Source organism: Drosophila gunungcola, assembly GCF_025200985.1.
Source record: "Drosophila gunungcola strain Sukarami chromosome X unlocalized genomic scaffold, Dgunungcola_SK_2 000032F, whole genome shotgun sequence".
Taxonomy (NCBI): Eukaryota; Metazoa; Arthropoda; class Insecta; order Diptera; family Drosophilidae; genus Drosophila; species Drosophila gunungcola.
In genome coordinates this window covers 991,828-1,019,773 of record NW_026453186.1, presented here as the reverse complement: position 1 = coordinate 1,019,773, position 27,946 = coordinate 991,828, and the positions used below count along the sequence as shown (strand labels likewise).

At 44.5% G+C, this 27,946-nt stretch overlaps 6 protein-coding genes across 6 annotated transcripts; 3 read left to right on the top strand and 3 right to left on the bottom strand.

The window, feature by feature from the left end:
* Position 1: 1 nt before the first annotated feature.
* Positions 2-8,263, top strand: LOC128260506 (fl(2)d-associated complex component). The gene is given in 6 exon segments (XM_052993572.1): positions 2-858; positions 2,261-2,909; positions 3,586-4,154; positions 4,157-4,770; positions 5,855-6,266; positions 7,396-8,263. Coding segments are annotated over 6 exon segments (3,546 nt in total). The 5' UTR covers positions 2-161; the 3' UTR covers positions 8,001-8,263.
* A 1,145-nt stretch (positions 8,264-9,408) lies between these two features.
* LOC128260511 (ubiquitin carboxyl-terminal hydrolase MINDY-3 homolog) lies at positions 9,409-14,325 on the bottom strand. Its single transcript, XM_052993585.1, has 6 exons — positions 13,582-14,325; positions 12,258-12,391; positions 11,450-12,182; positions 11,205-11,364; positions 10,982-11,141; positions 9,409-10,139 (listed from the first exon to the last, which is right to left on the bottom strand). Exons 1-6 carry the CDS (start codon positions 14,009-14,011, stop codon positions 9,993-9,995), a joined length of 1,764 nt encoding a protein of 587 aa, XP_052849545.1. The 5' UTR covers positions 14,012-14,325; the 3' UTR covers positions 9,409-9,992.
* A 748-nt stretch (positions 14,326-15,073) lies between these two features.
* On the bottom strand, positions 15,074-16,625 carry LOC128260513 (required for meiotic nuclear division protein 1 homolog). Its single transcript, XM_052993587.1, has one exon. It carries the CDS (start codon positions 16,445-16,447, stop codon positions 15,176-15,178), a length of 1,272 nt encoding a protein of 423 aa, XP_052849547.1. The 5' UTR covers positions 16,448-16,625; the 3' UTR covers positions 15,074-15,175.
* A 291-nt stretch (positions 16,626-16,916) lies between these two features.
* LOC128260521 (uncharacterized) lies at positions 16,917-18,654 on the top strand. The gene has a single exon (XM_052993598.1). It carries the CDS (start codon positions 17,124-17,126, stop codon positions 17,700-17,702), a length of 579 nt encoding a protein of 192 aa, XP_052849558.1. The 5' UTR covers positions 16,917-17,123; the 3' UTR covers positions 17,703-18,654.
* Positions 18,655-19,710: 1,056 nt separating this feature from the next.
* Positions 19,711-25,021, bottom strand: LOC128260510 (zinc finger protein 667). Its single transcript, XM_052993583.1, has 3 exons — positions 24,099-25,021; positions 23,137-23,493; positions 19,711-22,477 (listed from the first exon to the last, which is right to left on the bottom strand). The coding sequence occupies exons 1-3, from the start codon at positions 24,828-24,830 to the stop codon at positions 21,287-21,289; spliced, it is 2,280 nt and encodes a 759-aa protein (XP_052849543.1). The 5' UTR covers positions 24,831-25,021; the 3' UTR covers positions 19,711-21,286.
* A 426-nt stretch (positions 25,022-25,447) lies between these two features.
* On the top strand, positions 25,448-27,849 carry LOC128260512 (T-complex protein 1 subunit zeta). Its single transcript, XM_052993586.1, has 2 exons — positions 25,448-25,705; positions 26,099-27,849. The coding sequence occupies exons 1-2, from the start codon at positions 25,569-25,571 to the stop codon at positions 27,561-27,563; spliced, it is 1,602 nt and encodes a 533-aa protein (XP_052849546.1). The 5' UTR covers positions 25,448-25,568; the 3' UTR covers positions 27,564-27,849.
* Positions 27,850-27,946: the final 97 nt, after the last annotated feature.

Here is a 27,946-nt window from a genome sequence, read left to right as displayed (position 1 = left end):
CGGTAAGCGCGAAAAAGAAGAAGAAAAAGTGGAAGGGCCACCAAAACGAAGAAAACGCAAAACGAAAACTGGACAACAAAGCAGAAAGATCATAATATTCCAGAGAAAACGCATAGGAATCAGCCAAAACGGAGGCGCGCAGGCTAGCGGAGATCGCGGCGATGGAGAAGAAGGCCAAGGAGTCGCTGCGCCGCTACAAGAAGGCCGCCCGCCACAGTGCGACGCACTCGAGCAGCTCGGACTCCACCTCGGATTCGGACAGCGGGAGCAGCTCCTACAGCAGCACCGATAGCGAGCAGGGCGTGGGCGTGGGCGGCGGCGGCAGTGGCGGTGTGGGCGGACCCGGCGGCGTGGGCGGCCCCGGTGGCAGCGGTATCCACGGCCATGGCCCACATCCCCACGGCCATGGCCATCATCCACGCTCCGCGGAGCGCCATCATCGCAAGAAGAAGAGCTCACGGCGTGGCGGCAGCTCCTCCGGCGAGGAGCCATCGCGGCGCAAGCGGGACAAGCGAGATCACGTGCAAAAGAAACTGGTGGCCAAGCGGAATCACATCAAGCGCAAGCTGAAGGAGGCGCGTCTGAAGAAGAGGGCCGCCGCCGCTCTGAGCGGCCATGTCCATCGCTCCCTGTCGCCCACCACCCGCGCCAAGCTCAAGAAGCTCGCCGAGCGGAAGCGGCTGCGGGCCGCCAGCAAAGAGCAGCGCGAGCGGGACAAACTGAGGGCCGTCCAGCGGGACAGGGAGCGGGATCACCATCGCTTGGGCAGCAGCCGGAGTCCGCCGAGCAGCAGCACCACCACCACCACCAAGATACGCATCCACCAGGACATCGTGGGCAAGCGGCAAAAGAGTCCAGGTAACTATCTTCCTCAGAAAGTTGGCTGAAGAATAGAATAACATATTTACTTGACTTTCACTTAATCTTATATTTAAACAAGTTAAACCATATATTTTCTTTAAGAATCGAAAGTTGTTATTAAAGAATTACAAATTCTCTTTAAATATTCCTCTCATCTATCTATCTCCTCATCTCATCATCTATCTTCAAATAAGTAAAACCATATATTTTCAAAGAATAGAAAGTTATCTTTACATATTGCTCACAAAAACGTATCCATAAATAAGTAAAAGCATATATTGTCAACGAATAGAATGTTATAACATCTTCTCTTTACATATTCCTCATAAACACTTATCTTTAAAACAGTAAACCATATAGGTATTCTGAAACAGAAGTTATTTTTAAAGAATAACATGGTTACTTTACGTATTCCCTCCACCTAATACCCGAATTTTAGGGATCTTTGAACACTCCTACGCATATACGAAAACAAGGACCATCCTTATGTGGCGTGTAAAATAAAACAATTGCCAAAAAACAAAAACAAAAATCTACGTATTCCTCACAAAAACTTTTTTTAACACGGTTTCTTTACGTATTCCTCACTTTTACTTTTTTTTAACTAAGTAAACCCACAAATTCTGAAAGAATAGAAAGTTGTCACTTAAGTTACTTTACTTATATCTCACAAAGACGTATACTTTAAGCAGAATTACCAAATTTTTTTCAAGAAATATAAAGTTCTCTTTACATATTTCCTGTGAAATTAAACATGTTTATCTAACTTTCAATAATCTCCCTTCTTTAATCATCGTTTTTATCACACACAACTTTAAGTTAGAAAATATTTGGGTTAACTTACAAAAAAAAATATAACTTTTAAAATTGAACATGTGTAAATATGTTTAGCTTTTCAAGCATATTTACCGATTAGTATTTAGTAAAATATTTAAAAGGGTTGTAATAACAAGCTATTTTACCAGGAAAAGTTGATTTAAACGTGTAATTTTGGAATATCAACACGTTAATTTTAAACATTTCCATAAAATTATAAAGTATTTCTTCTTAAGTTTGCATTACTACTGATTTTTGAAAGGTGGCAATAGTGGCTATAAAACTTAAAGATATTTTAAAATTATTTTATTTCAACAAATCGATATGTTTTAAAACATTCAAACATTTATTCTTTAAGAAAGACATGCCACCTTAAAAATATTTCATAACTTCATTATTTTGCCAGTGTCAAACATTTAACTGCCAGCTAGCTAGCTATTCTCTAATTTAATTTAAAAATCATAGTTCAAAACGTCAATTAACCATATAAAATATACTTACATTTTATTATTTACTAAAATACCTAGTAAGATTATTTAGTTAAAAGTTTGCTCAACCAGCTAAATCTTACCTTGTTTACTAGGCTTGGGTTCAGGACTTGGAGGCGGAGGCAGCAGCTCGTCCTCGCGCATGCACCACCAGCTGATGTCGCGTGAGAAGATCATCATACAGACGCGGGCACGCGGACGCACGCCGTCCCTGGAGCGGGAGCGGGAAAGGGAGCGCGAGCGAGAGCGGGAAAGGGAACGCGAACGCCATGACCTGTCCTTGCGCGAACGAGACCGCCGGGATCGGGAACGCGAGCGAGCGGAGCGGGAGGCGGCCAGGGACAAGGAGCGCGCCGAGGCGTTGGCTCGTTGCCAGGAACGTCAGCGGGAGCGGGAACGCTTGGCCCGAGAGAAATTGCGCCGCCAGGAGGAGGAGGAGGGCGGCAAGCGGGGCGGTCCTGGGCGCGACTTGGATCTGCCGCCCTATGGCAGTCGGGAGCGATCACTGGACACCGTCGAACGGGAACGGGAGCGGGAACGAGAACGTGGCGGTCGCCATGTGCGCGACAAGCGGGAACTGGATCCCTATGAGCGGGAGCAGGAATATCTGGAGGAGCGACATGGCCATGGGCTGATGGACGAGATGCGAAGGTATCGGCGCAGGGACCTAAGTCCACTGCCCGATCACTATGCGCCCAGGATGCGGGATCCCCGCGAACTGTACTCCGAGGAGGAGCGAGAAAGGTGAGTTGACTGTACGATTCCTTTCCTGGAAAAGGTAATTCCATCCGTTACTCGTAGAGCAAAAGGACATATTGTATTTGTTGAAAGGTGGAAGGAAGCGTTTCCGACTCTATAACAAAAATATATTTTAAAAACTAGCCAATCTAGCCATGTCCGTCTATACGTTCGTATGAACATCAAGATCTCGTTACTATAGAAGCCAGACTTTTGTGATTTAACATGCAGATCTTAGGTTTTCCCACACAGCGCAATTTTATTTAAAAACTTGAACACATCCACTCTAACGCTCACAAATCGCAAATCTCCGTCACGTAACTCTGAGACATGTTAGAAGCCAGTTATTGGGCGTATATGTGTATTCGGTCAATATCTATCGACACATCAAAAATTGTCCAAATCGAAGCAGTAATTTAGAAGTTACTAAGAAGGTTTTAACTATGACATTGCTGCATATTTGAAAAACGGGGATGTTGACCATGCAATTCGGTAGATGGCGCCACCTAAAGTCCTATTATGTTCTATAAACATATTTATTTTTAAACTGATCACTTAACCGTTTTTTCTTCTTTTTAAATCATTACCTTTTTGGTTAACCCATGAGCTATTACTGTCTTTTCCCCTGTCGTTTTTGTACCCCAATCTTATATGCTCCATTTAAACACATACCTTATTTTAGAGCCTACAAGCGCGCCTATCTGGATGCCCGCTATTCCTCGCGGGAACGTGAGGCCTGGCTGGAAGCCCGTGAGCTGCGAGAGCGGGAGCTGCAGGGACGCGAGTACCGCGACCTGGAGACCGAGGAAGGGCTATATCCGGACGAGCGGGAGCGCCTGATCCGTGACAGGGAGCGAGATCGGGAGCGGGAACGCGACCGTGAGAGGGAACGCAATATTGGACCGCGTGGCGACTTCCGTGCGGAATGGGAGCGCGACTGGGACGAGGAGGGCGGTGGCGGTCCGGGCGGCGGCGGTCCGGGCGGCGGCGGTCCGGGCGGCGGTCCCAGTGGCACACCAGGTCGACCCAGTGGCTTTGTGGGCGGACCCAAGCGAGGCAAGCCGCCAACACATCCAGGCGGAGGACCTCCGCCGCAGCAGCAGCATCATTCCGCCTCGGAGCCCGACTGGGATGCCGACGAGCGGGAAAGGGAGCGGGAACGAGAGCGCGATCGCGATCGGGAACGCGAAAGGGATCGCGAGGAGCGTCCGGATGGAGGAGTTGGTGGCGTTGGCAACGACAGACCCTCGATTAAAACGAGCCCGCCTGGCTGGAGCACGATCAGCGGGAGAAGCCGCGCGCCTGGCAGCAACAGCAGTCGTCCAACTCTGGCGGCGATTGGCGGGATAACGACGATGCCCCGCCACCGCCAGCTCATCCACATCCAGCCTCGCCACATCACCATGTGCACCCCAGAGGCGAAAGGGGATCGGGCCGTGGATTCCGGCGCGGTGGCCACGGCGGACATGGCGATCATGGCGACCGACCCGGCGGCTACCGCTCGCATCCGCCACCGCTGATGACGTTGCCCGTGCAGCCACCAGGCGGCTATTCGCGTGGATTTCCCCACAAAAGGCTGCCCTACGGAGGCGGTGGCCGAGGTGATGGCGGCGGAATGGGCGGCAGGGATGGCGGATTACCTGTCTCTGGCTCCGGATCCGGCTCTGCTTTCCTCAAGAAGCACACGCACGCCCCTTTGGTGTCGCCCACGCAGACGCCGCTCCTGAATCCCCTGCTCAATCCCGGCAAGCCGAATGCCGCCGCCCAGGCGAGCGCCGTGGCTGCTGCAACCACCGCAGTGGCCGCGGCCAAGGCGGCGGCTCAAAGTGCCGCCAATGCCACCACAAATCCCGGAATACTCGCTCAAGTAAGTTCGGTTTTTGGTTAACTTGGAGATTATAAAGGTTCTAATATACATTGTTATTTTCCAAATCGAAATTAATCATTTTAACTCTTACGTTTTTTTAAATGCTTATCTTTTATTCACTATTGCGTAGTAATTTTTGATTGGCCGTTAGGGTAAACAATTAAAACCAAAACAGACAGTGGTTTCGTTTTTCCTTATTAACCTGAAAGCTATAGCTCAGTGTTGCCAGCTTAGTTTTCCCCCTAGATATGGAGGTTTTTCGACGGTCTAGGGGAAAGTAGTGTTTTTTTTTTTTTCTTTAAGAATTTTACTATTTAACACTGTATGCTTTATTTAATCTGTAAACATGACCACGAAATATGGAACACCAACTTAAAGTTTTTGTACATTTTTTATATGTTTCCGACTTTGTCTACAATATTTTTATCAAGGAAGAATTTAAGTTTTTTAAATTTTAACATGTGATTAATTTTAATGCGAAAATTGGATTGTTAAGGGGTAAACCGGGATTCTGCGAGCTTATCTAGGGGGAATGCTGATTTTTTATCTGGCTATATCTATATATCATACTGATCCTTTATTAAATATTAAGTTTAGTATATTAAAACCTATTTAAATTTTATGCTTACTGTATAGCAGGCATTTAGATTGTTTATAACTGCAGATTGCATTATATTTTGATTGGCTGTTAGTGTAAGTAATTTAAATAATTTTTTCTGGACTATTTATGATTTAGAATTGGATCAATTTGTTTTTATCCTTTTAACTATTAAGTTTTATATTTTTCCAGCTTAAATTGCTTTGTGCCTTTCTATTATCTACTACTTTATAGTATACAAAAATGTATTGTTTATAACTGCATATTGGGTAATAATTTGATTGGCTGTTGGTGTAAATAATTTAAATCCAAACAGACAATGGTTTCGATTTTTATTGATGAGTATAAAGGTTTTGTTTTGCAGCTACTTAGATCATTCATTCAAAGATTATCAAGCTGGCAAGATGGTGAAACCATTATTAAATATTCTCCTTTTCGAATTTTGATTTCGATTTGATATATTTAATGCAATAATCTTACTTTAAGGTGAGCAAACTGAACACGGTGTGCATCAAGCAGGAAGAAGCCTCAGAGGATTCGGCAGGCACTCCAGAGCTGGGCGCCCAGGACTCACCGGCTCAGAACCTGAACCATTCGCTGACCTCCGAGGGCAATCCTGTCAAGCTGGAGCCACTGCGCACCAGCGCCGCTGAGGGCGAGCTGAGCGAGATTAGCGACAGCGACGACGACATCCTGAACAAAACGGACAAAGTGCGACCCAAGAGCGAGTTGCCCACTGAAACGGACCAGGAAATGGACACCAATGCCGAGGAGGTCAAGAACGAGGGCCTCCATGGCGTGGCCGGTGGTCATCCGATTAAGGGCGAGGAGGTGGACGAAGTGCTGGACTTTGAGGAGATATCCGATGGCGAGCTGGAGGAGGATGCTCGGCACAAAGGTGAGAGAAATTAAGTGTTGGGTGTTATTGTGATTTAGATAGAATTTTTCGAGGCTTACGGCTTAAAAATATTATTGTCGAAGACAATGAATGCAGACATAATTCTGTAATCATATAACATTATGTTTCTCCTGCAAATACTTGTATTACAACAATAAACATTGTGAGTGAAATTATAGTTGTGACTCACATCAATTTCAGAGACTTATGGCTTAAAAGTATTACTGATCTAAGACGTTTTCTAGATGTTTCAAAGCAACGTCAATGCGGATCTAATTTTTTAATCATATAAATACATATATTTTTAAAGCAAATTTAAAAGACAAACACTTATTTGCAAAATAGGTTGCTTGCTCATCCCACAATCCGCCTTTTTAGTTGGGAAAAATAGAAGTGAGATGTCGAACATAAAGTATATATAGCTTTAAATGTTTTTTTTATAGCTAACCAAATAAAAATGTATGCAAATAAAAGTGATGAGAGCCTGAAACGTGACATATCGGTAATATTTAATAATACGTCTAAAAACATAACAAGTACATTTTCCACCGATGACATCATTTTGGGCACAATAGAGTCAAAAACTGAAAATGAAAATTGAAAGTCACGTGACAGGGAAAAGTAACAATACATACAGCTGCGGTCAAAACAATAATAGTGAGACAATGTAAAGGGCTCTAAAGCATAGGACAGCTTAAGTTATTATAAAGCCTACTTACCACTTAACAAAATAAGGTTAAAAATTTTGTTTTATATTGTTTTAGTTTTTTGAGGAAAATTAAAACTGTGTATAGCAGTTACTACAGTGATTGACTGATTATATAACAATTTTAGAAAATAACCATAAAATCTCGTTCATCTGCACTTTGTATTGCAATAAAAATATTTTTTAGTGTCTGCTCTATTATTGAAATTTTATAATTTAAAAACAATTTTGTGTATTAAACTTTTTTAAAAATATTTTAAAATAATATACATATAATATAGTATTTCCAAAATGTTTTCGATTGCTTTTCCCATAAGGTAAAAAACTATTATTATTTTGACCGCAACTGTATAAATTATAGTGATGAACAACATACCATGAATTCATTCACTCCCAAAACTCATTTCTCATCCCATTTTACAGGCATTGGCGATGCTTTGGGCGTGGACTGGCAGGGCTTGATAGCAGAGACGCGCCAGCAGGCCTCCGAGGCTCAGGCGGCGCAGCAGGGCGTCGACCGGGGCACCTCCGCCAAGCAGCGGTGGCAGCCACATCGCGTCCTCCTCGACATGGGCATATCGTTTGGGATGGCGGGCGAGAGCTACGCCCGTCGCGTGATGGAGGAGGCCCGCCAGCAGTTGATCCAGGAGAAGGAGCTGTGCCAGCTGCGCGAAAGGGAACGCGATCTGGATGTCGCTGGGGACCAGGATCAGCCACCGCCGGCCAAGATAGCCTCGCCCCTGCTCGACTACCGCGAATTCCTGGCCAGTCCGCAGCAATTGGAGCCACTGGCCTGCGTGCAGATGGGTCTGCGCAATGCGGCCGCCGAACGCCAACGATTGGTGGGCAATGTGTGTGGTCCGGGCAGTCGCGCCCTGAGTGCTCGCCAGGATCTGCGACTGCGCCGCCAGCTGTGCGGTCTGCCCGCCAGGGAGTGTGAATTCCCGCGCAGTGTGCCCCTCGTGGGTGACGGACTGCGCAATTTGGCCATGCAAATGTTCCAGCGCAGTCTGCTGGACGTCAAATGAGATCCGATGCCCGACGAGATGGAGAGGCGGCATTACCGCAAGCCACGTCACTATCGACTCGACATACAGATCTTCATGGGCGACCAGCAGACCAGAGGACGTGGGCGAAAGCATTACTAGACGATTGTTAGCAGTAAGCCTTTGATTTTTAAAATACACCTTGATGTGGAGGATTCCTCTCCTAATATGAAAATTGTGAATATCAACTGCATAAATATATATGTTCTAAATAAAAGTTATGGTCGTAAAAGGCCCAACGTGAATGACAGATTATATTCTATTGTAAATGCTTATGGAAACCAATTAAACTAGAGAGTTCTGAGCGGGGGCGCTGCCGAGCTAAGAGATCATGATGGATGGAAGCGAAAAAAAGGATAGGAAGAAGCATTTGGTATATTTTCAATAGTAGATTTATTATATCGTTGTTAGAACAGTTTTATAAGAAACCTAGTGCCGAAAATAATGTTAAATTAAATTTTATTTCAATAAATACATTCAGAATGGCTATTGTTTATGTTTAGTTATCTATAATAAGCAACTCAGGCAACATGGAATAATTTGTAAACATTTTACGACAACTTAAGAAGTCCTAGGATCTCATGTATAATTTGGTTACGTGATTTAGCCTACCCAATTTTCAGTATTAATACTTATGTGCAACGATCTTAAGCTGAATCAATTTAGGTTTGGTGTTTGGGTTATCACATGTAATGGAAAAGTTCTTCCAAAAAAAAAAAAAACAAAAAAAAATTTTTTGGGTCCAAATGTTAGTTCTTATCGTACCCATATGTGATTAAATCAACCGATATTTTATAATATCTACAATAAAAGAAGGGGATGCAGCTAGTATTACTCAGAAATCGTTTAAGATAGGGGTGTTTAATATAAGGTGGTTATTAAAGCCATTTCTGGACGCTTATTTAAGCACACATAGATATTATTTATGACCATTGAAATGTTTGACACTTTTGGAAAAAGTGCAGTGGGGAAATAGCAAAAACTCAGCTGAGAAAAGAAGGTCGTAAAAGTGACACTTTACTCCGCAATATAAAAAATGCACAACATTTTAATTGGATTTTGTGTATTTGTTTTTGTTTTTTTTTTTCTGTTTTGTTTATTTTAATTTGAATTATTATTTTGTTAATTTATACTTAGTTTTTTTTCACGTTGAAGTAATCTTTGCTTTGCTCTCTCTCTCTCTCTCTCTCTTTCCCTGTCTCTTTCGGTTTTGATGTTACTAATTTGCCCTGTTCGCGTCCTGTTTATTATATGCATCTGCTGTGTTTATTTAATTTTATTAAATTGTTTAGCACTACAAGTTATTTGTTAAAAGGCCAAAAAACAAATTTTGTTTTTACTTTCGCTTCATGCACCGCCTCGCTTTGCTTTGTCTAATTTTTAATTACGATTTGTTCATTTAGTTTTACTTTATTTGTAAAGGTATATTTTGTGTTGCCTGTATTCTTAGTTGAGTTTCGTTTTTGCAATGCAAATTTAAACGTACAATGTTCGAAATTAAGATTTAGTTCATATTACATGTATGTTCTTGTTTTCCCTTCTTTTTCTTTGTTTATTCTGTATTTTTTTGTTTTTTGTTGTTTTATTTGTTTGGGTGTTGTGTGTGAGTCAACGCTTTGCGTAAATCTTCTATGCTCCTGCGGATTCTTCAACATGGCTGCAGCTTCTCTTGAAAAGCGCATTTGTTAGTGTTTAGCTGCTGTGTTTTCTGCTTTAAATTGTTTGTTTGGTGCGTTCCACTCCAGCTTGTTTTAAAAAAAATACAAAAAAAAAACCAACAATTGAAGGGTGTTTGAAATAAAAATGTGCAATCGCATCTTGTCGCATTTCTTGCGACTACAGCTGTTTTTTCTCCGACGGCCCAGTAAGTCCTGTGTTGTCCCCTCGTCCTTTTGGTGTTCTGTGTTTCTTACGCGCATTCCCCTGCTGCTCCTGCTGCTGCTTCTGCTGTTTGTCCTGGCCCCCTTGACGGCGTCAATTCAAGGAGGGCATGTGGACATCGTGCCAGTTGATCTCGATGTTCGGCCACTTGGTCTGCAGGCAGGTGACCATCGGGTTCGAGGTGCAGATCGACTTCAGGTCGCCCTCCAGCAGAATGGCCGAGCCGCAATAGTAGCGCACCTACAACGGAATACATAAATATATAAAACTGTTATTCAAAAGGTTTGAACTTTTTTAATTAATGTTTCTTGATTTATGGTAAAAAAAAAGGATAAATAAATAACAGCTAAAAAGTTTGACTATTCGGAACATTAAATCCTATAAAAAAATGTATTAAATGATTGAGAGATCAGCCGGAAAATTGTTTTATCCTTACCATTTTTTTTTAAAGCAAAACCTCATTTTTTTTTATCACATTTTAGGCAAATTTAGGTTACTTAAAAACACAACATAACTTTAAAACACAACATAACATAACATAATACAAAACTTTGAAAAAACAATAACTTAATAAGTGATTATATAATCACCGGAAAATTGTTTTTTTTTTTTCTTCAACATTTTTTCAGTTTTATTGTCGTTAATAATACATATTTTTTTAAAAAAAAACCTAATAAATTTCTCTATTTAAAAAGTTTTTCAACAGTGCAAACTACTTAAAACGCTGACATAAGATAATAATACAACCACTATTTTAAAACTTTAAACAGATCTTCTGCTTTCCGCTTTTTAATTAATTTTAAAAAATATTAATAAATAATCTCTAAGTGGCTTAGCGAACTAGAACACTTAGTTATTTTTATACAAAAACTTTAAAAATGATTTATTTATGGCGATATTATTGTTTTACCTTCAACATTTTTATCAGTTTAATTAATAGGTATTCCATAAACCTTTTGTTTTCCTCATTAAAATACCGGCCTTAAATTTGATTAAGAGTTTCCTTAACCCGTTTAAAAATAAATTCATTGAACAATGTTTGATTGGGATGCATTGGTATTATAAAAGTTGTGGTTGCTCACCCTGTTGTTCTCATTGGAGCCCGGTATGCCGTTGTAGTGCATCAGCTCAAAGGTATCCGGCGTGGAGCGGCGCTCCAGTGGGAAGAACTCGTCCATGAAGGCGTTCAGCAGTATGATGCCCAAGTTCTCCGGGTCCAGACGCTTCTGCATGAGGCCCACGCTGCAAGAGGGTATCGGTAAAAACAGGCTTTCAGGAACGACAGGGGTTAGGGGTTAAGCTTACTAGGCCGGCTCGCTGACCAGGTTCAAGGCGGCGAGGACTTCGCGCAGCATGGTGGTCGATATGAAATTGTTGCCCTCCGGGTCGTAGGATTTGAAGATGCGACGACCGATCTCCGAGGGCGTCTCCGGCGAGACAAGCCTCTTTTCGTTGCTGAACAGAACTGCGGCAAGATAAGAGCGTTAGATGAATTGATGGAGTGAGCGAACAAAGGCAATGCTATCTGCAAACGTTAATGGATGACTAACCGGTTAAATGCGTATCGGAGCCCATCACCCAGACGGGGTAGCGTGGGTTCTTGAAGAAGGAGCCAACGGTGCAATAACGCATCTGCTCCATCAGCGTTATAAACCCGATGTCGCTCTGCTCGCAGATGCCGCGCAGCTTCAGTCCGCCGACATCCTGCTCGTTGTCCCAGACATGGGCCACGGCACGGCCCGTTAGCATCAGGTTGATCAGCGACTGGGCGCCATAGCCGTAGGTGCTGTGTATCAGCGGCTCCGACGTGTCCGATATGTCGGCGGCCACCAGCTCCGATCCCTTGGTGAGGAACACCGAGTACATGAACAGCAGCACGCCGTATGTGTGCGCCAACTGGCCGTAGTTCTCCATATAGTAGCGGGCCACGGTGGCTATGTCCTCGAAGTGGAGCGTGTGCAGGCGCTCGTGGAACTCATCCGGCGACAGCTCGCGATGCGGATCGTTGTCGAGCTGCTCCAGGGACATCTCGTTGACCGAGGCGGGCGTGGCCTCGGCTGCCAGTTCCACCTGAGCTCCGGCTGCCGCCTCCGAAGATCCGGCTGGGCCAGCCGGAGCAGATCCTCCCTCGACGCCTGGCGAGCGCTCTTTGGTTGAACCAGCCTCTGTAGCGTTTCCACGACGGCGCATAAGATGGACGATGCGGTAGCGCGGCGCCCTACAATTCTTCAGGATGTTGCACAATGCCTGGATCAGCAGGTTCTGGCATTTGTCGTAGGAAATCTAGATTAGATTTTAATGGGGTAGAATAAATATAGGGTTTCCATGGAGTGGTAGTTGTAGAAGAAGTACACCCACCTCCGACAGCTTCACGCCTGGCATGTCCATGATAATTATCTTAAGCAAGTACGCCTGCACCGGCGCTATCACAGCACAAGGACCGCCCTGCTTCTGCACCAATGCCGACGGTTCCACTTTACTAAACTCGAATCCTGGATGGGGTTACATTTTGGGTCAATCCAAGCAGAAAATAAGGTTTTAGGTGGGTAAATAATGGGTACAACAATGGGCTAAAGGTAAAATGAATAGTTTGTTTACCATTTAAAAGAGAAACAGTTAATAACACTAACAAATTGAATTTTCAATTTTGAAGCTATCAAAATCTAAAATCCAAGGCAACATGAAAATTTTACAAGGCTTACAAATATAGTATTTAAACTAAATTTGATAAATAATTGCAGTAAGTATTTATAAACTCTTAGTCGCACGGTAAGTTTTAATTTGAAGTAAAACTTGGGAATATTCTGATCGTTGCTTGCAACTTTAATTTATATTAAAATATTATTTTAAAACCTTTATCTCAGAACAAGTTTTCATTGTACTTTGCACAAATATTTTAATATTTATAGCTTAGCAAGAACTTTGGTGGGGCTTTTATCGAAAAAATAATAAACATTAATAAATTAATATTTTGCACTTTTACATAATTAAGCTAAAGCGATTATAAACTTCAAAAAATGAATAGTCTTACTCTAAAGCAGAAAACATATTGAGCATGACCTGGGATAAGTTTTGCTATTGAGTGATAAGGCATTTGCGTGAATTTGTTTTGTTGTTTATGTATACGATAATGGCCGCTTTTACTTGCTCGACTAAGCCATACCCTTCCCTCGGTATTATGCTAAGCTGATTCAGCCAAAATATTTAAGAGAAATTTCTAAGGATAGCTATTTTGACAGCAAATATAGCAAGAAAGTGTTTCCTTAGTTTTAACTGCAAAGTCATGGTTATTATAGAAAATGATAAAATTAATTTAAAATTTATAAGTGCAAAATTTGGCCCTTCATATTTGGCAGAAGTTTCTTAAAGATTGCTACGATGACAGCTAATTTTCACTGTCTTAGCCATTTTGGATAACTATAAACTTGACTTTAACTTTAAACGGAAAATGTTGACATTAAGCAGAACAATAAGAGTGAAACCGAACGAACGTGACCTGGGTTCAGCTTGACATTGGGCATACCCGCCACATTCGCCCATTGCTGGGCAGACAAAAAAAAAAGGGCGCGCTTTTGGGCCCACAGTGGGTGGGGATGGTGCACTTTGTGCGGGTTGTGGTGGGTTTGTGGGTGGTGAATGATGGGGCGGGAGGGAGGGGGGGTGGTGTTGATTGGGTAGTTACCTTGAGACCAACGCTTGAATACATCTTCGCGCACATTGTCGCCCCACAGCAACTGCTTGATTTCGCGCAGCTCGCGCATATCGGTGGCGTTCAGCTGGAGCTGCAGTGGCAGCTTCTCTTGCAGCAGCCCACCGGACGCAGATGCAACCGCTCCTCCTGCTCCTTCCGCTCCACCACCACCACTTGCTCCTCCTCCTCCTCCTCCTCCACCTGCTGCTGCTCCTGCTCCACTGGTGGTGGGGCTGGCGCTGCCGGGGGGAGTGCTACTGACGTTGGCGCTGGCGGTCGTGTGCGATTCCAAGGCCGCCGAGGCCAACGTCATCGACGCCGCCGCCGCCGCCGCTGCTGCTGCTGCCGATGATGCAGTTTTGGGCGAGACGACGGAGGACTCCTCGCCGCCGCTGCGCTCCCGCACGATTTCTTCGTTCATGTCCGCTGCACTGCACTGCACTGCACTGCACTGCGCTGCGCTGCGCTGCACTTCTCTTACCGCTGGTGGTGGTCACCTGGTGCTCCAGCTGCTCCTCCTCGTTCTGTGGGACTCGGTTGGACTCTGGTGCTCAGGTAGGTTCACTCGATTCGGTTGCTTAGCCTACCATTTGGTTGCCTTTATTTTCGCCCAGCTTTATTTTCGCTTCGCTTTTCTGTTCTGTGGGGGCAAATGCAAATGCAACAGTGTAGGGCTAGTGTGGCCAGAGTGCGCGATGTAGCGAAATACCAACGATTGGGCGGGTCATCGGCGGGCAGTGCTAAGAAATGAGAAATACTCACCCCCAAAAGTTTATAAATTTGTAGAAAGAAAAAATTCTCGAAATTGTTATGATTTGTCAAAACTGTTCACAATAATGAATATACTTCACATTAGCCAGAGATATCGATAGGCATCGAAATTAGAGCTGGCCTGGGTTCGACGGAACTGGTTCAGTACAAGAATGGGCACAATATCAGTTTAAATTTAAAACATGGCAATCCGTTACTGGTTATTTGCTCGTTTAATAAGGTTCGTATACTCAAGATTGAAAGTTAGTTAAAGTAATTTTCTATTTTAATATATACGTTTAAACAATAAAGGAAAAGAATTTTAGCATGCCGGTTTTCCTATACATTTTTCTATCGTTCCTAAGGAAGCTTTATGATAAAATCGGTTATAAAACTAAAAAACAGCGAAGTCAATATTCTTCTGACCTTACTTCTGTCTCGTTTAATACGATTGCAGAAATACGAATATAATTTTAAAAAAAGTCGAATGAGAATAGCTGGCATAGAATAGGTCAGAGGACCGTTGACATAGATTCGTTGCTTATCAGCATGTACGCAGGCATTATTATTTTACGATTCAAAAAGGACATTTTTGTAAAAGTTATTTTTTCAAAAACATTTTAAAATTAAATGTCAATAACACAACATATTTCTATTATGTGATTGATTATCTTCTCTGAGATAATTAAGATAGTGTTCTTTAGATTAAGACACACACATAAAACACAAATGGTTTAAATCGTTTGTGACATTTTTTCTGGACTCAAACGCTAACAATGCTATATTTTGGCCAAAATACGAATACATTACAAAAACTCTCGACTAAGTCTACGTTCTATTTAGGAATTGAGGCGGCAGGAGCCGCCAGGGGCAGCACTTCCAGCTTATGCGGATCATTGTGATCGCTGACGAAATGCAGAATCTCGAAGCCCACCTCCACCATGATCAGGATTATGATCATCCACTCCAGCCGGATGTGATGGGCATCGTTGAGGTTGTGCGAAACCAGTTCGGCCAGCTCCACGCAATGGTTGATCTTCTCGTTCATCACCTTGGTGCGCCGCGAGATGCTGAAGTAGGAGCACACCTGCAGGTACAGCGCCTCCAGTTCCTCGCGATCCCAGTAGAAATCGGGAGCATCCAGCAGGTCCGACGACAGGTTGATCACATGGCGCAGGGCAAAGAGTTCGCCGGTTTTTCGCAGCATGGCCGCCCGCGAAATTCTTAGCCGGCGGCCGCGCTTCAAATCCTCGGTGAGATGCTCTATGGAGTCTATGTAGCGATCCAGCGTGGCCTCCCAAATGCCCAGCTTTATGGACTGCGCCATTGCATTGGAGAAGGTGTACTTGTACAGGAAGCTATCCGTATCGGCGGTGACAAAGAACTTGCCATTCTGGAAGAATGCCCGCGACGTGACATTAAAATCGCTGCTCTCCGCGACCAGATCGCCCTCCACATCCACCGCCGTCGATGGAATATAGGTGTACGGCATCACCTCGCTCTCCCCATGCACCAGGGCACTCACATACGATTCCCTTTCAAAGGAGCGCAGGAAGCTCAGCACATTATTCGTCTCGATGTCGCTGCAGTTCCAAAAGACCACCGAGCCCTCACGGAAAAAGAATATCTCGCGCGGCTGCTGGCCCGTCGGATACTTCGCGGCCACAAACAGCACATTCTGTTCCACATCCAGGTTGTCCGTGGAGAAGAAACGCTTCGTCTCGTACAGATTCTGTTGGCGGAGCGCTATTTGCAGATCCTCCAGGTTGTACTCCTCGGCGGTTGTGTAGCCGCGGGTGTTGAGGAAGCCCAGGGCGGACAGTTCATCGATGGCCAGACGCTTCTTGCGCAGGATCCTGGTGCGAATAGGCGACAGCACGGACTCCAGACGCTCCTCGGCTAGCGGCAGAGGTTTCACCGGGCTATTCGATTGTTTCTTCGGTGCTGGACCAGCAGGAGAGGCGGGATTCGTCGCCGGAGACGTCGAGGTGGCTTCACTGGCCAGCCATCGCCGCCGGTTCATCATCCATTGCGTCTGGAGCTGCTGGCGCGGCATTCGGAGGCCACGCAGCATCAACTGCTCGAATCCCAGGCGAGCAAAGTTCATGGCGTTTCTTTTGACTTATTCTCCAGTAGCAACTAGATGGCCATTTCTGTAAAATCGGTTTGGTAACGTATCGTTTATGGTGGCTATATAATAGCCGGCACGGTGCGTTTCGATTGTCCTTTGTTGTGATTATCGGAAACGATAGGCTCCAGCCGTGATGAGTATGTTATCGAGCTGTTAGCTATTTTCAAATTATTCTATAAATTCTTTGAACGGAATTTTTTTTAGCTATTTATCTTTAATTTTGTATTTTTTATAGTTGGGATAGTTTTTTATTTTTCAAATAGAAGTAATTATTTCTCATTTGGAATATGAGAACCATACTTCCAAAATTGACAGTTGTAAGATCCGAATAAGTTAAAAAAAAAACTTTTTTTGGTACTTACAAAATCGTTGTCTCTGGCTACAAAACAGTTGAATTGCCAGCACTGTGTCTTGGCAGTAAATAGCTACTTTTTCCAGCCGACCGTCAGCACTGTTCCGATAACGATAGAAACCAGCTGTTCTCCTTGCTCCCATTCGAGACATTTGTACCCCAATTGGGGATAACAAAACCCAGTAACTACCCAAACATCCAGCACGTGCAGCGCCAAGTTAAGGACGCACTGCATCGGGTGCGAAGAGAAAAGAAGGAAGGAAGCAACGCCGCTGTGCAACAGACTGAAAGCGGAGTAACATGAACGCATTGCGCAACATCTTCACATCGCGAACGCTCAACTATTTGCGCCAGAATGGACAGAACGCGATCCTCAACGCCACCCAGCAGCAGCAGGCTGTGGACGCCGTGCCGCTGTCCAACGATGGCGACCAGCAGCTGAAGGCGCCCCGTCCCGCCCCACTCTCCATACCGCGCTCCATCCTCGATGCGTGCCAGTTCGCGGTCAAGCCTTTTGACCTGGGACGCAATGCCTCCGGAAACGGGCAGTCGAACGGCTCCCTGTCGCCGACGACGCTGAAGCGTTTCCGCCGCATGCAGCGTCGCATGGAGCTGGTGTACCGCTGCAAGCTGTGCAACACCCGCAACACGAAGACCATCAGCGAGGAGGCCTACTACAGCGGCGTGGTCATCCTGCAGTGCGACGGCTGTGCCGTCGACCACCTCATCAAGGACAACCTGGGACTCTTCACGGGCAGCGACGGCGACAGCAGCATCAGCTCCGGCATCAGTACCAGCAAGAATATCGACCAGGTGCTGGCGGAGCGACATGCCCGCGTCCGCGTCATCAAGGTGAACGAGCACGGCGAGCTGATTTAGGAACTCAAGTCAAGGGGCATCAGAACAGGAGAACCTGGTGCCGTCCGTCAACCTGCGAATCGTGTCCGAGTTGGACACACTCGGCACGGGGGGCACAACATTGCACCCAAACACAAACCCGATTACAAACCGGAATTCCGGAATCCCTCATTCTGTCCGACTTCAGCCGGCTGTATATAATACTTGTACTGTAATTGTTGATTGTTTCGGGCCGTGAGTAACGGCTAAAAAGTGATTAAAAGAACGCCCAGTTCGAAAGCTAAAAACACAAATCTGTTTCCTCTATACTATCTTATCGGTGTACACAGAAAGAAAACATTAGCATTGATATTTAATATATCATTCAATTTGAATCGAAATATTCTGACACTTAAACATTGTACAAATTTTGTAACTAGCGATGGGTTTATGTTTTGTAATCCCCAGCCTATTATCATATCTTATCTAAACAAATATTGTATTCTTCTTGTTTTAACATTTTACCTATGTCTTTCGATTCGATAGTGAGCTGTTTTTCCTTCTGTGTACCCATACGCATGCTATATATACTATACGCTGATTAATGTGTTTACCCGAAATTAGAAATCCCATCCAGCCAAAATTCGACGTATCTGGAGAGCCCTAGAAGCCAGTAGAAGTCGAGGGGCTTGTTTCGCGGGTTGCTAATTGATCGGATCGATCAAAACACAGGCGGGGTGCTAACTATCGCAGCCAAAATAAAAATTGGCACGCTGCCGGCTTTCCACAACGCAATGGTGAAATGAACCGCGGAGGTTTGGTTATGGCGCCAGACTATAATACATATTTTAACAAACACGCCCCTGTCAAGTGATCGCTTCTACGTCTTGAAGGCCTAAAGCCAACCAGTGTTGTGATGATAATAACCCAGAAAAATATGCCATCGAATGGGTTAACAACAACGGCACGTGCCTTGAACATCGATGGGTGGATATATATATTCCAAGTGCGCATATCACACTGAAATTGTGATTTTAATTCTTGTAAATCTTAGTGAAAAATTTGTTATTTCTTTGAAAACTAGAAAAAATGTAATCTATTTAAAAAATATAACTAAACTGTTTGAAAATAAGATAATCCTTGATTTTATAAATTATTTATAACAAAGCATTATGCAATGCATAAAATCTCTAAAAAGACTTTAAATTGCTTATCTAGAATTTTCAACACATCTAAATATATTATTTTATATTTAAATTTTTTCTAATTCTAGATAAAAAAAAATTTAACATTAAAGGTCAGTAGTATCATGGTTCAGAACTTTAAAAATGTTTCTATAAAATCCCTCACACGGAATTTGTTTTAAATTTGTTTAATATATTTTTACAAAATTCCAATTAAATCGGAATTCCCAACTAAGCATGACATGGCGTTTTTTGTGACGTCAACACAATTAAAAATATATTATTTGAATGGTATAAACAAACAAACGCGGCGATTCATAGTATAACGTCCAACCCTAGCGTCTAGCCAAACGGGTATATAGCTTCCAGACGTGCGACAACAACGGTAAAGATAATGATAGGACGTCATCGATTATGTTTGGAGGCAAATTCAAGTGGTAACACTTCTAGAAGGCTTCAAGAACAGCGTTTTCGAGCGAAAAGAAACGGATAAATAGATATTAGATACATAGGTAAATAAAACTCAATGGGTTTGTTTTTTTTTTTTTAGTTTTTATATTATTTAAACCTATTTATTCGAGAATACTTCGAATATGTGTGTGTATATTGTATCGTACTAAAATCTCATTTGATATTACTAGGATAAATAAAATTGTGATTTGTTTCTTTTTTCTCTCAGTTAATTTACATGTTACAAAGACGTTGCTTATGGCTAAAAATACTCATTATGCTGCTACTTTGTATTAATCTTTCATTTTTATCGGATGAGTTTCTCTTTGCTTTTTTGTAGGTTGTGTTTGTTTCCGTCTGATTCTCCTGGAAGCGCACTTTTGTTACGATTCATCTGATTATTAATCTCCTCTGGCTTTTGTGTTTTTTGTCTCCTCGTTGCTGTTAACTATTTCACAATTTGTTTGAATGCTCGACTCACTGCAAAGAAATCCAAGTCGATCCGCTATCGGCGAGAAGCCTTGATAAGCGTTCTCTTGGTTAATTTCTGTTAATTTCGCACGAGTGAGCAGCAGATCGGGGTCTGCGAAATTGTGCTAAATGAACTTAGGCCTAAATGAAGCTTCACCCAACACAGTGGGCTCTCGTTTCCGTATGCTATATTGCCATGGCGATGGCTAATGTCTGCTGTTAATAGTTAGACGGCCTGCTCGAGTTATATATTTACAGATGGGATTACGAATAGGGTTATACATAGTTACGATTACAGGACGAAGCGGCGCGATTTTCGAGAACCTAACTCGCCTCGAAGTGTATTACAGATTCAGTCGTTCGAGGACAGTGCGTTCCGGGCCATAGGGCAGTGGCAATTGCCCTACAGCTTCGTCACGCACTGCACATTACATTTGTGTGTGTGTGTGTTCGTTTCTCTTTTAGTGGCTTACACTTAATTGTTTGTTAGATGCTTAGTAACTTAGTTATTGCTGTTAATTATCGGCTCGAGTTGCTTGGATTTCTATATTCTGTTCGTCAGTGTAATGGCAAATGGTTGTCTGCACTTGTAATTTTTGCATATAAATATATATAGTTAGTACATAAAATACTTTATGAAATACTTAGTTCTGGAATGCTTCGGCTCGCTCACATCGATTCAAGGGGACGGGGAGGAATGTTTGCAATTCTTACATGGTTAACTACGTTCTTTGTGTTGTGGGTTTGAGGAGAATAACTCAAAGTTGGCACAGAATTGTTAAGTATTTGTTAATTGTTATAAGTACCGATCAGATCAACCGCTCTCTTTCTTTCCTCTGGACTTTCCTATCTCTTTCTCTGTCTATATTTGAACTTACTCAAGAATCATTGGAAAGTGGAAGGAAATGTTGGCCAGTTTGCTTAAGCCTAAAGTTGCATTCATGGGCGTTGTTAAATACTTTTCGCTTTTAAGTACGACTACAGGTATGTGGATGCATAAAAAATACAACTAAATTAAAGTTAAACTCAAATTAACATATTAGACAAAATAATACAAGAGATACCCTGCTCGCGATTTCGATTCAGACACAATAAAAGGTTTGAATTAAAAATGTTGTAAGGAAACACTAGAGGTTTTCACCTTCTCTTCTCTTCTCTTATCTTTTTTATGCTTTGAAAATATTTGTTAGTAAAGTGCTTGAGTTTGCTCACTGAAAACCCTTTAGTTTTAGTTCTGTGACTATAGTACCTTCAAACTCCAACCGAATCGAGCGGCGAATAGGGCTGATCATCTAGTGAGTCTTAAACTAATATTAAACAAGCTAACTAAGCTGCCTGGATTGCTGGCAAATTAAAGACGTTACAGTTACAGTTGCAGTTGCAGTTTCAGTTACATTAAAAACTATTTGACATAGCGACCACGCCCGCGGCCACGACCCCGCCCCCGACCTCGAGTTTGGCCTTGTACCAATCCTTGTCCTTGTCCTTGTCCTTGTCCTTGTCCCTCTCCCACTCCCTATCTCACAGACTGCTACGGCCCGAACGTCCGACGGCGCCGACGGCTCCGTTGGGTCGATTGTGGCGACGCTTGTGCAGATAGAGTCCGGCAGCCTGGGCGAACGCCGAGCCGCAAATCTGGCAGACGTAGCGCTTCACCTTGTCGTGGATCTGCTTGTGGTTCTGCAGATTCTTTGTTGACTTAAACGTCTTGCCGCAGATGTCGCACTTGAACTCCTCGTTGCTGTAGTGCTGCTTCAGGTGCTCGAACAGGCTGTTGCGCGCCACAAACGATTTATTGCACTGCGGATAGTCGCATTTGTAGCACCGCTCCCGCTCATCCTGGTGGACAATTCGATGCGCATTCAGGTGGCCCGGCGTGGCGAAGCTGCGGCGGCACACCTCGCAGCCATACGGCTTGGCAATGTCGCTGCCTCCTCCGCTCACTGGATCTTCATCATCGGCCAGGACTTCGGGTGACTTGGACGCTTGGCCAGCCCTTTTTTTCCGGCTGCCACTACCCCTGGACTCCTCGCCCTCGGCTCTGGCCTCCTCCTCCTCCGCAACGCCGCTCTCCATGATGCTGTGATTCAGCGCCAGCGAGGGCAGGAACAGCTCCTCGTTGTGGCGCCGCAGGTGCTCATCATAGTTGGCCTTCTCCCGGAAGCTGGCCGTGCACAGCTCGCAGTTGAACTTCACCTCGGCCACGCCGCGCAAATGCAATTGCTTGTGGCTGTCGAACTCCTCGGCGTTGTGGAACTGAATGCTGCAAATGTTGCAGTAGCAGCCGCCACCCAAACTGGGCTGGTGGGTGAGCATGTGAAGGTCCAGTTCCCTGAGTGTTTGCACAATCTCCGGACAGTGCGGGCACTTGAACGGCGGTATGTCGTCGTCCATAAAGTGCATCTGGTCGTAGTATATGTAGTTGGCAATGAACTTCTTGCCCAGGCGCTCGCTATTGAGGCGCTCCATCTTCTGCTTGGAGTAGTCGAACCGCAGCTGGGAGATGCGCTTCGAGATCTGAATGGTGGTCACGTCGATCAGCTGCTGCAGCTCAATGGCCATCTGGTGGAGTCCCTCGCCGCGCCGCTCCTTGCTGCGGTAGTCGGGATCGAAGCGGTTGTAGAAGCACTGGTACCGCTTCACCATGCTCAGCAGCTTGGACGTGGACGTGTCATTCCAAATGGCCGAAAAGCGGCGGCGATAGGAGGTTTCCTGCCGGGGAAAAGAAGAGTTATTGATTATCCATCGGACATTGCCACCCCCAACCTTCATCTACATCTACTAAACAATTCTGGTGAGGAATTTATGATTAGCAGTTGAGGTATATAAAGACTTTTGTAAGACTTTTTAAATTTATAAATGAGGTTAAAACAAAGTCTGTTCAACTATTAAGGTTAGCACTCAGCAGAAAGTCCTTCTGGATATAGAATTTTTAAATTAAAAACATCATAAAATGATTTCATAATATGTATAAAATTAAAAACCTAATACAGAACAAACTGAAAACTGTTTCCAATAAATAAATAACATAACGTATTACACGACGAGTCTTATGTTTTTAAATAAAAATGAAGTAACATTGTATTTTTAATAGTATTTTCGAACAATTGAGGAAGACCTTTATGTATTTGGAAAAAAGTCAACCGAATTTTATTAAATCTTGAATATACTTCTTATGCCATAAATGTATACAGACATGTTTCTAGCGACTCTTGTGACTGATAAATATTATATAATGTCAAGGACAAATTTTAAACAATTGCGAAATTTACCTACTCTTTATGTAGGTAAATAAACATAATTCTAGAAATGCTTTAGGCTCCCAATCCTTATGTTATATGTTACCTATCCGATAAAAGAGAACCACTAACCTTGACCACGGCATCGGACATCTTGTCGTTGTAGCTGTAGACCTCGTTGAGGAAGTGCAGCTCCTTGAAGTACCACAGCGTGCTGATGTTGGTCTTCTCCAGGGCCATGCGATTGCACTCCCGCTTGTACACCGTCCGCAGGTTGTCCCACTTGCGGGTGATGGCGTCCTTGGCCAGCGAGATGTTGAAGCGACTCTTGAACTCCAGCACGATCCAGTCGAGGAAGCGGGCGCGCTTCACGCGATCCCGGAACTGTGCGTTGCCGTGATCCCACAGAAAGGGGTTGCGCTGATACGAGTGGATGAGGAACTGGATCATCTTGCGGTCCTTGATGTGCATCGTCACCTCCCGGTCGCGCTGAAGGGTGGGAAAATAGCAAGCCAATCATTACAAAACTGGGTGTATACATGTAAATTGGGGAGTATTAAGGGTGCAAGCCATGTAATTGAATATGCAAAACTGTATCGAATGCCTACGTAATGTTTAAAATACTTAAAATAAAAGAATATATCTTAGAATTGTTATTAGTCATGAAACTCATAAATCTAGCAAACATTAATTACTATAAAATTTATTTGTAAATACAACTGGTTGTATATATGTAAATTGGAGAGAATTAAGGGTGAAAGCACTTTAATAATATATGCAAAACTATCGTATGCTTAAATAGTTTTTAAAATACATTTAATTCTTTCAATGAAAGTTAATATTTAATATTCTAATTAGTTTTGAAACAGATAGATTGATCCTACAGTAATTACCATAAAATTACGATTACTAATGTTAAGATAATAATAATATACAGCACTATCAGGATTGATGAAAATACGAACAAAATAAAGTACTCTAGCCACTTGATTGTTTTAAAAATTATTTAACTCATAGCTAACGTTATATATAATCAAACAACTAAAACTACCCAATTGGATAAAAGTGTAATGTGGTATACAAATATAACTCACTCCCAACAAGGACTCCTCCACCATCTCATCGTAACTGAGGAAGTCCGATTCGGGACCGAGGCCACTGTGGTTGGCGCCGTCGAAGCCGGTGTAGTCCATGTACTCCCCGGAATTATCGTCCATGTAGCTGTTGTCCGGATCGCCGTAGTCGTCGAACGAGGAGTCGCCATCGCCGACGATAAGTGCCTCGCTGGAGATGTCCATTTGGCGCTGCTTTGTGACCTTCTTGCGCGGCCGTGGCGCGGAGCTGACCACCGGGACATCGCTCTCGGGCAGTATGGCCTCGTCCTCATCATCGCCGGCATCGGAATCGGGCAGCCGATGGTCGTCGTCATCCTCGTCGCCGGCCATATCATCTTCGCTGCAGGGCAGGTCCTGCAGCTCTTGTTTGATGACCATCTGGGGCTCCAGCAGCGCCGTGTCCGCGTCCGTTAAGTCTTCGATCTCGTGGAAGTTGGGCAGGTCGCCGTTGCGACTGGACAGGGACATCGGCTCGCCGAGATTGAAGCCCGAACGCGAGGCGGAGGCGGGATTCGCCACGGACTGGTCGCCCAGGTGCACCGTCTGCATGTGGCCGATGAACGAGTCGAAGTACAGGAACTTCTCGCTGCAGAATATACATCGCAGGGCGAAGTACTGGAAGTCCTCCGTGGCCGTTACCACTCCGCAGTCCTTGGTGCAGTGACGGAAAATCTCCTCATCGTTGGTACGTGGATACGCCAGGACACTCATCGCGCCGCCTGCGGGTCCTCGTCCTGTCCGATGCGCGCTGGCGATTCAATTGGGGCTCTCAGTACGCTGCGCTGCGGTTGGCGCACTCGAATATCCTGCTTTATTTTACTTTACTACGATTTTGCCAATAAAATTGCCGTTTTTTTGGTGTTAGTGCTAGAGATGGGGTTTGGGCGCACAGTTGCTTAACGTTTGCTTATCGGCATTGGCTCTAGCTTAGCTATCGATAAACTGTGCTATCTATTTTGATAAATGATTTATTAGATTTATTTTGAATAGCTAGACAGTTCTAATTATGAATTCAAAAAAACCTTTAATAAAAACTTCAGTTGCTTAAAAACAAAAATTTGAACAAGTTTTAAGATACGAAAAAAGAGCCCTGAACGGAAAACAAAAAATAAAACGTATATTGCTATTTGAATGCTATATCCATATATTTTGTTGTTTTTATTTTATAAAATATTTATATTAACTTGTTAAAAAAAATACTAAGCCAATATTACCAAATATTCCAAACCTATAATATTCCGAATAGTAACGAATGTCATCAAAAACAATTGGCCGGGAAATCTTTTATCGATACTATCGAAAGAGCTTTTGATGTTTTTGGTCTCTACTTGTTTTTGCCTGGTCACACTTGTCCATTGGTTTCTTCGATTCACAGCGTGTTTCGTTTTGTGCCGATTTCTTGATTTAATTCACTAACTAAAGGAAATCTTTGTTTAATTGCGAGACGCAATGGCTTCGATTAGCTTGCTGAACCCCAAGGCCGAGTTCGCCCGCGCCGCCCAGGCTCTGGCCATCAATATCAGTGCCGCCAAGGGATTGCAGGATGTGATGCGCACCAATTTGGGCCCCAAGGGCACAGTGAAGATGTAAGTAACCAGACATTGCCTTTAATATCCTTTGTTGTAAGTTGTGACAGCAGTTTTAGTCAAAACTTGAGTTTATATGGCCCAAAACATACATTTTGGCCACAGCTGCGGCGACCGCAAGTTTGAGGTTAGAGCGAAACTAGCGGCATGCGTCATCGCAAGAGAAAGAGAGGCAATGATTGCGACTTGAAACCAAAAAGCTATAAAATTAGGTGTTTTTAATCATTTTAAACCTTTGCCTTAAATCATCGTGGTCTGGCCAGGCTTTGTTTTAGTGAGAAATTGAATTAAAAATGCAAATTCATCCCCGTGCGATTCAGAAAGTGAGATAGAAAAAGGCGTGACTCTCACGCGCTTGTGTGAAAAAGCATACTAATTCCAGAAACTTCGCAGGTTGGTTTCCGGCGCCGGCGACATCAAGATCACCAAGGACGGCAATGTGCTGCTCCACGAGATGCAGATCCAGCACCCCACTGCCTCCATGATTGCCAGGGCCAGCACTGCCCAGGATGATTCCACGGGCGATGGAACCACCACCACTGTGATGCTGATTGGCGAGCTGCTAAAGCAGGCGGACATCTATCTGTCGGAGGGACTGCATCCTCGCATCATGACCGAGGGATTCGAGAAGGCCCGCGATAAGGCCTTGGAGGTGCTCGACAAGGTCAAGGTTCCCGTGGAGATCAACAAGAAGAGCCTCGTCGAGGTGGCCAACACCAGTTTGAAGACCAAGGTGCATCCCGCCCTGGCCGATTTGCTGACCGATGTCTGCGTCGATGCCGTGCTGACCATTGCCAGTGCCGACAAGACCAAGCCCGTCGACCTCCACATGGTGGAGCTGATGGAGATGCAGCACAAGACCGACACCGATACTCACCTGGTGCGTGGCCTGGTCATGGATCACGGTGCCCGCCATCCGGACATGCCCAAGCGCCTGGAGAACGCCTACATCCTCACGGCCAATGTCTCGTTGGAGTACGAGAAGGCCGAGGTCAACTCGGGCTTCTTCTACAAGACCGCCGAGGAGCGTGAGGCCTTTGTGCGCGCCGAGCGGGAGTTCATCGACCAGCGTGTGAAGAAGGTGATCGAGCTGAAGCGCTCCGTGTGCGATGGCACCGACAAGACCTTCGTTCTGATCAACCAGAAGGGCATCGACCCCATCTCCCTGGACGCTCTGGCCAAGGAGGGCATTCTGGCCCTGCGTCGCGCCAAACGGCGTAACATGGAGCGTCTGGCGCTGGCCTGCGGTGGCACTGCCATGAACTCCTTCGACGATCTGCAGGAGGAGCACTTGGGCTACGCTGGCGTGGTCTTCGAGCATGTGCTGGGCGAGAACAAGTACACCTTCGTGGAGGACTGCAAGAACCCGCTGTCGGTCACGATCCTGATCAAGGGTCCCAACAAGCACACGATCACCCAGATCAAGGATGCCATTAGGGACGGTCTGCGTGCCATCAACAACACCATTGCCGATAAGGCCCTGGTGCCCGGAGCTGGCGCCTTCGAGGTGCGCGCCTACAACGAGCTGGTGGCCTTCAAGGACACCATCAAGGGCAAGTCCCGCCTGGCTGTGCAGGCCTTCGCTGATGCCCTTCTGGTCATCCCCAAGACGCTGGCCGTGAACAGCGGCTACGATGCCCAGGACACAATCGTCAAGCTGACGGTGGAGGATCGCTTGAACCCCGAACTGGTCGGCCTGGACCTGGCCACCGGCGAGCCCATGAAGCCCGTAGATCTGGGCGTCTACGACAACTACATCGTGAAGAAGCAGATCCTCAACTCCTGCTCGATCATCGCCAGCAACCTGCTGCTCGTCGACGAGGTGATGCGTGCGGGCATGACGAGCCTCAAGGGCTAGTCCCTTCCCCTCCATCCGATTCATTCTCGTTAACCAAGTTAATGCACCGCCTGCTCTTCAACCCGCGTCTCCCAAAACAACACCACAACTAAAATATATACCTTCATAACTTGAAAATACACGAACTTGGAACGGTTGCGGCTGCAAGTATTCACAAAGAAATCTAAAACCATACGCAGCACTATACTTATCGCTAATGTATTTCTCTATTTTTATTACGACTAATGATTACTTACTACAAACCATTGGTTTAAAAATAAAAACGTAAATCGAAAACTAATTAAAATGTATTTTGTTGAAATTATTTACCCAAAACTTGCTACATATTTTGGATAGGAAATTTCTATTTCATTGAATTCGCTATTGGAATTACTTCCACAATA